The following is a 9,124-nucleotide window of genomic DNA, read 5'->3' as shown; positions in this document are numbered from 1 at the left end:
GTACGCAGACACGGGTAAGAAGGGTACACATCGATTGCACAGTTCGACTGGCTCGCAGCCGTCCGGATGGTGTCGCGCCGCTGCCGCGCGGTGCGTGTGGCCTGTGGCTGCTGTGGACTGAGAGGATGATGAGAGGGAAGAGAGATGCGGCGCGGTCCTCATCCATCTCGGTTGGTGGTGACACCAGTCACGCCATCCCCTCAGATCGCCTGCAGCAAAGACCGTCACCGTCAGCAGCGGTCGGTGCCTTCCTTCTTCACGGACGCCGTCGCGCGCCTCCCCAAAAAACACAACGAGGGAGCAGCATCCACACGCAACCGCCAGCACAGAGTGCAAGAGGAGCAACCAACTGCACTGCAATAAATATATCGTGTAACTGTCTCGTGTGTGTGTCTACGACCACAAAAAAAAAGGCAAAGCATATGAGGGCACACACAACTACAGAAAAGTGCCAGACAAAAAAACAAACAGGATGACTGCTGAAACGCAACACTGCACGGCTGCCCACGCTGTGAAAAGCCGCGGCACACATGCTGAAAAGTTTTTTTAAAAAAGATAAATCCGTCTTCCATTATGCATTCACTCAAAAAAAAACAAGAAAAAACCGCACGCTGCTACGTGGCCTCCAAATCGGTGTGTGTGTTTCGCCTGCAGATAAGAAATAAACAAATATGTTGCACTCCTTCCAGTCGTTTAAACACCCGGTGCCCACACATTATTTATTTTCCACTGGGACACTCGGCGTGGTTTCGTGTCCCCATTCCATTTTCTCTTTTATTAGCCGGCGCCATCGGCGTGTGGCAAACAATGCCGGGAGCGTTTCTGATCAGTAATAAAGAAAAAAACTCAGTAGATCCCGTAATTGTCGGAGGACCACAACACGGGAAAAAACAAGAAAAAAAAACAGCGGTGCTGGCGCTGGGAGAGCATGCTTCCACATGAAGAAAGAGCTCAGCGCAAAAAGGGTCTAAAGTAAAACAAAATGGTAAAAACAAAGTCTTCACAAAAAGTGGCAACTAATTTAAAAGAGCGCGTGGACAGATGCATATGTTCCCGCTTCCAGCGGGAAGTCCTCACTGCAATTTCTCAGCAAGGGGCCGCAAAGCCGCACAGCCCCCAGCAGCAGCAACTGCGACACTTCCCCACGCATGGAGCCGTCACCTTTTCCCTTTTTTGGCGCCACCTTTTCCTAACCATTTTTATTTCATCGTCACTCAGTGGGCGGTCGTACAGAAAGACGCTCGTCACTGTCACACCGCTGCTGTTGATGTCTCCCTCGTCGCCCTCAAAGTAGAATTGTGTGATTTCATGCCCCTGCGTCTAAGGTGTGGGTATCGTCGCAGAGCTCCCCACAACCTCACCATCCACGTACATGCAGCCCTTGCCGTCCGGCAGCATGAGCGCCACATGGTATTCTCTCCCCGGCTCCCACGTGCTCCCCGGTGCTGTTTTTGTGCCGTCGAACACTGGCTCCCACGCTTTATTCATGCCGTACGACAAGTCCAATAATCTTCCTGCCGGCACCGTCCCCCAGACCCGCACCCAGCAGAGAAGTGCTCCCACTCGCTAACTGGCGGATGATCACCGTCGCCACAAGAGTGAAATCGTGGTTTGCAAAGCCGTACTGATCATTATCCTCCCGGCCGTTCACAGGCCATGTTGCCCCAGACCCAGGCCCCGTGAATTTGAACCCATTTTTGACCTTCGCTGCTTTCTTCGCAGTTACATTCACGCAGCGCTAATCGTCGATCAATTTGTGTTCACTGGCTGCGTTGGACAGGAATCCAACCAGACCAGCCGTGGGTGTGGACGACTCGGCAAAGGAGGCGTCAATCTGTGCCCAAGTGCTGAGGACGGAGTTAATCTTCTTCAGTTCCTCAGTCAGGCGGGCAAGCGGAATGGCACTGCCTTTTTCATTAACACCCTTCTGTAAAAGGTGCAACGCACTATCCGAGTACAGCAGGGCGTTGGCAAGCGTCTCACCCATAGCATTCCCCACAAAAAGCGCTCCAACATGAAAAGTGCGGCTATTGTCCGTGGCCCAAAGGTAGAGCGCAGTGGCGTTTCCCCCGAGGCGTACCCTCTCTTAGTGTAAAGCATGACCTTCCCTCAATGGTCGCGGTGATGAGGGCTTCCACACGCAAGCCTTCGTCCCAACGGAATCCTGATCGTGGCCTGACCCAAATGCCCGGGAGTGTTCTGGCAGCCTCCGTCCACGTTGCCCCCATGTCACGCGACTCGCACACATTCTGGGCATTCACACAATGAACAATCATGAGAATCTGTCCATTCTCCCATTCGGTGATGCGGGATCAAGGCATTACACAAAAAAAATGCCCACTGGGAACACCCAGTTGTTGCCGTTGTCCGTCGAGTAAGTGATCATGGAGAAATGGTGATTTTTCCCATTCGCCACCAGGGGAAACACAAGCGTGTCATTCAACTGGTTGAGGGTGTGGCCACGCAGTCCACGGACGGCGTGCAGAGTACACTGATAAGCTGGGCTGAACCCAAGTTCCTTTCACAACATATCCCCAAACACACTCAAGATCACCTGAGGGAACTTTTTACTGCTGGTGGCTCAGGCGTTTAGATGCTGAATGTCCCAGCCATCTCCTAAATACCATCACTACTGTCATATCCTAAAGTATCGCTTCCCACAAGTAGAAACACCTCACTGCCCCTCACAACTGCTGTGGGCCGGTGCAAAACACACAAACGATTATCGCCATTCCCACTGCCAAGCACGGTGCGTGCCCTCCATTCCTTCTTGGTGATCCCAGCAACAATGGACGGCCACGTCTCCGCAGCCTTGATGTACCCGGCCACAATGTCGGGAAATCGAACCCCAAACAATTTGTTTTCATGGATGTTATATTCGAACACGCCTTCAGCAATGGCAACCATCACCCGCCAGCACGGACGAGAAAGGGTGAGACAAACGCTTCCTTCACTTCAAACAAACCAGTCCCATCTCTTGACACCATCGGCGTCCTCTTTGGCACAAAAATATCGATCTTCTGCGCCAGTTGCACTTCCCCTGCCTTACTCTCCACAGCGGCCGCAGCTCCACTGCCACAGCAAACCAACACGAAAAGGAGGAGCAGCACCGCAAAACTAAACACGTGCCGGGAAATGTTGGGCCTCTGCGGCTCACTCTCTCTTCCTTCCCTCCTCCCTCCGCTGGATCCGGTCACGCGGCGAAGGTTGTGTGTGCGGGGTGCCTTCACAGCAGCAACACGTGAGAGCATACAAATTTGTGTGTGTGTGTGGGCGGTCTGTGTGCTGTTGGCTCTTTCAGAGCCTTCGAACTTCACAGTAGCGATTAGCGCTTGTTTTCCTAGCGTGTTTGTGTTCAGTAAGTGGAGAGTACAGCAGCAACAGTAGTAAGACATCAGACACGTCAGCGGAGAGCAGAGCAGAGCAGCCACGCAGAGAGCGGGACACAAGAAAATCCGGAAGCGACAGCACGGAGAGCCATCGCCCACAGAAAAGAGCAGCAACACAAACACACACACACACCATCGCAGCGCCGCCAGTCCGCGAAAGAAAAGATTCGGCCCTCCACACAACAAACGCACACACCGGCACCGCCTCCAGTTCAATCCCAAGGCCAACGGGATACAGCCACGGCCCCGCAGCCAACAAACACAACGCACACGGAGCAGGCAATCAACCAAAGAGCCACACGCAAAAGCTATTCCGCATCCATCCATGACGTGGCGACAAAATTTCCAGCAATTTCATCCCCAATGGGATTCGGTGCCCGACTCAAAGCGGTCACAGGCGGTGCATCACGCCTGCAGGAAAAGTGACTCGCGGTGCGTGCTCCCTCTCTCCTCCCCTCGCTTCATGCCCACAGAAGGAGGCGGCAGCCGCCAGAACGCACTAAAAAAGTAGCATCCAAATCCACTGCAATGTGTGTTTTGTGTGTCTGTGTGTTTGCCTGCAGCAGCACAAGTCAAAAAAGTAAAAAAGAGGAGCGGAGCATTCAAAGAGACACAAAAAAAAAACTGTACAGCAAAAGTGCATGGCAAAAATAACAGGACTGCTCAAACTCATAACCGCACTGCGGACCAAGCAGCGGCAATTCATAAAAAATCAAAAATAATTTAAAAAAATCCATCTTCACCCTTCCGCACCTCACACCTTGAAAAAAAAGAAAAAATGAAAAAAAAAAGAAAAAAAAATTGAAAAATGTCGTCCTCTATTACGGCCGCACCCAAATAATAAAGAAAAAGAAAAAGAAAAAGAAAAGCCACACAAAAAAAATTTCACCCGGTTACCGTGTGACCATACCAAACTGTTTTTTTATTTTGCCCAAAAAGAAAATTAAATACTTGCATGCCTTTCAACCGTCCGACCCTCCGTGTGTCCGCACATCGTTTATATTTCATGGGGTCATCCGCGTGTTGCTGCTCCCCTCAGTCCTTTTATTGGTGCGTGAGTGCGGCCCGCAGAGCACAGTCACTCGTGTGTGTGTGACTGAGAGAAGCATGCAGACATGACGGCGGTCGCGTCACTCCATCGGGAGAGCGAGCGCAGCAAAAGAAAAGAAAAATCATCGGAGGGGAGAGAAATGCTCACGAGGCCGACACCGAAGGGTGCGCCAGCGCAAAAACAAACACACAGAAGAAAGTCAAAGAGAGAAAGCAAAATTATTTTTTAAAAGCGGCAGGGAGTGGCTGTGTGTGTGGCGCTGCGGGTGTCTGCCCGCCCTGACCGCAAAGAAAACAAAACAAGATGGGAAGAAATGTGTGCTCCGCCCCACAGGCCCTCGTCGCACGCCCACACGTCACGGCTCCCTCAGCGCGCCGTTCGTCGCGGCCCCTCCTCATGCGTGCAGCAGGCGAGGCGCACAGGGCCGTCGTCATGAGCGTGTCGGTGGGTGTGCGAGTGGAGCGGTTGGGCGGGAAACACACGGCACCCCTCACACGAAGAGTGCAGCAACAAACAATTAAAAGAGGGAAGAATAGAAAAGAAACAAAAAACGTCCATAGTGATTGCCCCAAAAGAAAAAGAAAGGAAGTGATTTACAAAAAAGAAAACAAAAATAAAGAAAGTAAGAAAAAAAAGAAAATGGAATCAACAAAATTCAGTGTTCAATGCTGGGATGCTGCTCAGTTGTTGTTCCACGAAAAGCCGCAATTCCACCCTCCCTCACACCTCAGCAGAGAGCCGCAGCGCCCCACAGTCCCAGAAGCAGCAGCAACAACACCCGAGACACACACCCATGCACGGTGCTGTCACCAATTAGGTACATGCCCGCCAACTCGCCCAAATGCTCTTTCTCAAGCAAAATTTCAGTGTCCGAGGGTGTTGTTGCGTTGGACTCCGATGGGATTGCGGTTTCCCCAGGCGTGGTGTTTGTATTCTCCGGTGCGGTGTCGCCCGTCTGTGGCACCTCCTCGCCGTTTTCAGAAGAGACCTCGTCTCCTTCAGTCCGAGAGACGTCGCCGGTGTTCCCCGCGGATGTCGGTTCGGCGTCACTCCTTGAAGGAGTGAGGCTGCTGTCTGAGCCCATTGTTCTCTCGGAATTTCCGTCCCTCGCCTCGAGGATGAGGCTTTCCTCCGCGCCGGTATTTCCGGTTCCAGTGGACCGCACGTCGTCGTTTTCAGCGGAAAGCTCAATGCTTTGTTGCACTTGGTGCTCACCGTTCACTGATGCAGCGACCGTTTCCATACTCAACGACGCAGCTACTGGAGACGTTGTTCCGCCACTCCGGTCATTCGTTCCTCCATCCTCCTCTGGCTCTTCTGTATCATTACTTTCAGAGGATTTTTCAACATCACTGAACACCGTTAATTTCTCTGACTGTAGGTCTTGTGGCTGCACATCTGAATCACGTTGCATCGATTCCTTCGCTTCATTCAGCGTGGTTTGCCAAGACGTTTCGCCTTCGGAAGGCTGGGCATTGTCCTCTGAAAAAGAATTCTCTGCGCTCTGCGCTGCTATGGCGGATTCAGAAATAGAGGCTCCCGCGACAAGCGTGGAAGAGGGCGCAGCAGGCACCGGACCATTGACGATTCCTTCCTCTTGTTCATCAGTATCATCCTCAGTCAATTCCTCATAGCTGGCGGCGCTTTCTTCACTCTTTGACTCGGAAGCAACTGAGACGTCTGTGCTGGTCACCTGACCTGTGGGTTGTTCCTCAACACCCAGTGATGGAATGGTGACTTTGCCGGCATTGAGTTTATGCAGATCACCTTCCAACAGCTCCTCGTTGTACAGCATGACGTTGGTCACCGTCACGTGGCCGCCCGTTGCACTTCGGTCCTTACTGTCCCCACCGATGTAGAAGTGTGAGATCCTGTGGAAGTCAAACAGACTCGTATTATATTTCGTGTTGTGGATTTCCTTTCCATCTACAAAGACACTCCATTCTTTATCATCCATTCGCAGTACCACCTGATACGTCCTGTTAGGCTCCCACAAATCAACATCCCCCGCATCATCAACATCCTCCCACTCATCAAGAAAATCCTCCACATTACCAGCATCCTCCGGTGTGGCCAACCACTTCTTGTCATGGGTGTACGACAGACCAAAGAGGACCGTGCTGTCGGTGTCATTCATCCTCACGCCAATCAAAGGAATGGGGCTGCTGCCACTCTGCGGCACCTCGTGGATGGACACCGTCGCCACAAGAGTGAACTCAGTGTTCGCAAAGTAGTACGGCACAGTCTGCCCCATGTCGCCAACAGGCCACTCCGCCCACGCTCCGGGTCCTTTGAACGTCAGTCCATTGCGAACCCTTGGCTCCCCATTCGTCACTGTTGCGTTCACGCCGAGGTACTCGTCCCTCCACTCGGTCCCAGTTGAGTTACCGGACAAAAAGCCAACAAGCCTATCAGTGGGAACACGACCATTGCACATACCCTTCCTTGGCAAGTCAACAGTGCCGCTGGAAACGGAACGGCATGTTTTCAAGGCGCTGTCCAAATCCTTCCATGTCTTCACAACTTCCTTTATCCGCTCCAGTTTCTCGGTCAGACGCACAGCAACAAGATTGTATGCTCCGTCTTTCTTGTTCTCGTACAGTGAAATCAACTCCTTATTATTATCTTTTATCAACAGCGAGCTCGCGGCAGCGTCATCATCTTTACGAGATACCGGTCCAGCATCATACACACGTGCCTTGTCCGTCACCCAAAGATGGAGCCGACCCTTTCCATTGTCCTCCTTTGCATACACCGGCGCGGTGATGAGCATCACCTCCTTTTCCCCAATGATTGCCGTCGTGGATCCACTCTGGACGCCGTACCCCTTTCGATTGTGTGAGTTGCCCCACACGCGGGTAATTGGTTGGAAGTGTCCGTACCAATTGTACCCATCCTCAGTGGAACTGTAAACGTCATAGTAGCCTCCAGAACAATGAGCCATCATGAAGAGTCTTTCGCCGTATTCGCATTTTTCCCACTTCACCAGGGTTGGATCCCTGCAGCCGTTACCAGGCGTTTTTTGCGGAAGCTCCCATTTGTTCCCTGACTTGGAGAGACGCATAGAGAGCAAAACGCGCTGTCCATCCTTGTTTTTGGCCTGCATGGGAAACACAAGCGAGCCGTCACGCATCACAGCACCCGGTCCCCCACCGCCAATTAACTCGGTCAAGGAAAGAGATTCTCCTTTGCCTTGAGGCTTCACCACATGTGTCTCATTCCATCTGATTTTCTTCATTCCACCCTCATCAGAGACAGTTCCCTTCACGAGTAAAAGACCCCGCTCATTCGTACCTTCAACCTGCTTCTCTGTATGGCTGTATTTCCCCACCAGCATGTAGACGCTGTTCCCAATTACAACTGTCGTTGGCCGCAACACTTCCGTTGTCTCAAAACTACTCGCGGCGGTGTCCACAAGTTGCATGCGAAACAAACTTACATCCGACGTAGAAATATCCATTGAGTAACCACTTATATTCAGGTGCTTTGACACAATCCCAGCACAGCTGCCGGCTCCGTTCTTTTCCCCGCACTGCGCCTCAGAAACGACAAATACATCATCACCCACTTTAACGAGGCCAGGAACGCGGAGCGAGGTGATTTTGCTTCCGTCCCCGTTAAACTCCTTCCAATTGGCAAATGATATCGACGTCGTCCCTGTAAACGGATCAATGGTATTCCTTGTTTTACTGCCCCCAGCGGCTGCAGCTCCACTGCCGCAGCACATCAACAAAACAAGTAGAAGCACCGCGGAATAGAAGTAAAGCCGGGACATGTTGGGCCTCTGCGGCTCACTCTCTCTTCCTTCCCTCCTCCTCCCGCTGGATCCGGTCACGCGGCGACGGTTGTGTGTGCGGGGTGCCATGACTGCAGCAACACGTGAGAGCATACAAATATGTGTGTGTGTGGGCGGTCTGTGTGCTGTTTGTCCCTTCAGTGCCTTACAACTTCACAGTAGCGTTTATTGCTTGTTTGCTTTCTTTCCTAGCGTGTCTTTGTCCAAGAAGTGGAGAGTACAGCAGCAACAGTAGTAATACATCAGACACGTCAGTGAGGAGCAGAGCAGAGCAGCCACGCAAAGTGCAGGGCTCGAGAGAACACAGAAGGAACAGCATGGAAAACAATTGCACACAGAAAAAAAAAACGGCGGAACACACACATACACATGGACGCGGAATTTCATCACTCGGCGACGCCATTCAAAGTCCTGCCGAAACAGTCCGCAAGTGATACAGTGATCGGTCACACGCTCCCAGTGCACTGCCGCAGCAACGACGCGGACACAAAAGGAAATATGTGCACAAACGTGGGCAGCACCAATTCACAGCACCGCCGCACAACACACGCTCTCTCGGTCCATCCCACGTCCCGCCTCAAAAGGCCGCGGCAGGCACCAATCAACAAAATAATGAAGCGGGAAAAAACAACTTCCCTGCAGGCCATTCAGGGCCCCACAGCAACGCCACCAACAGGAGGAGCGTGCATCCCTCTGCTTGCAGCAGTGCAGGCCTCCTTGCTCCTGGCCTCTCGGGGCGTTGAGCACCTCCCCGACCATCTCGCGCTCAAAAAACAAGCCGCACGCAGATGCCATTCATTTTCTCCGCAAATGGTGTTGCCGCGAGGAATCACCTGCAAATAATCCACAACACACCACCCAAAGTTTCTTTCCATTGCAACAAAAGAA

The 9,124-nt window shown here is 52.2% G+C and overlaps 1 protein-coding gene and 1 pseudogene across 1 annotated transcript, besides 5 other annotated features; both read right to left on the bottom strand.

The window, feature by feature from the left end:
• Positions 1-9,124: part of a sequence feature (areas not merged during assembly with more than two copies in the genome that could not be assigned to a particular haplotype) that runs on past the window's edge.
• Positions 1,158-3,251, bottom strand: Tc00.1047053504115.5 (annotated as a pseudogene).
• Positions 4,094-4,122: a sequence feature (AT_rich).
• Positions 4,154-4,190: a microsatellite.
• Positions 4,225-4,272: a sequence feature (A-rich).
• Positions 5,011-5,080: a sequence feature (A-rich).
• Tc00.1047053504115.10 (trans-sialidase, putative) lies at positions 5,168-8,329 on the bottom strand (the record flags this gene model as incomplete). The annotated part of the gene is made up of 1 exon (XM_812626.1): positions 5,168-8,329. The coding sequence occupies one exon, from the start codon at positions 8,327-8,329 to the stop codon at positions 5,168-5,170; it is 3,162 nt and encodes a 1,053-aa protein (XP_817719.1).

This window comes from Trypanosoma cruzi, genomic scaffold, assembly GCF_000209065.1.
Source record: "Trypanosoma cruzi strain CL Brener 1047053517191 genomic scaffold, whole genome shotgun sequence".
NCBI lineage: Eukaryota > Euglenozoa > Kinetoplastea > Trypanosomatida > Trypanosomatidae > Trypanosoma > Trypanosoma cruzi.
This window is presented reverse-complemented; position numbering and strand designations above follow the sequence as displayed.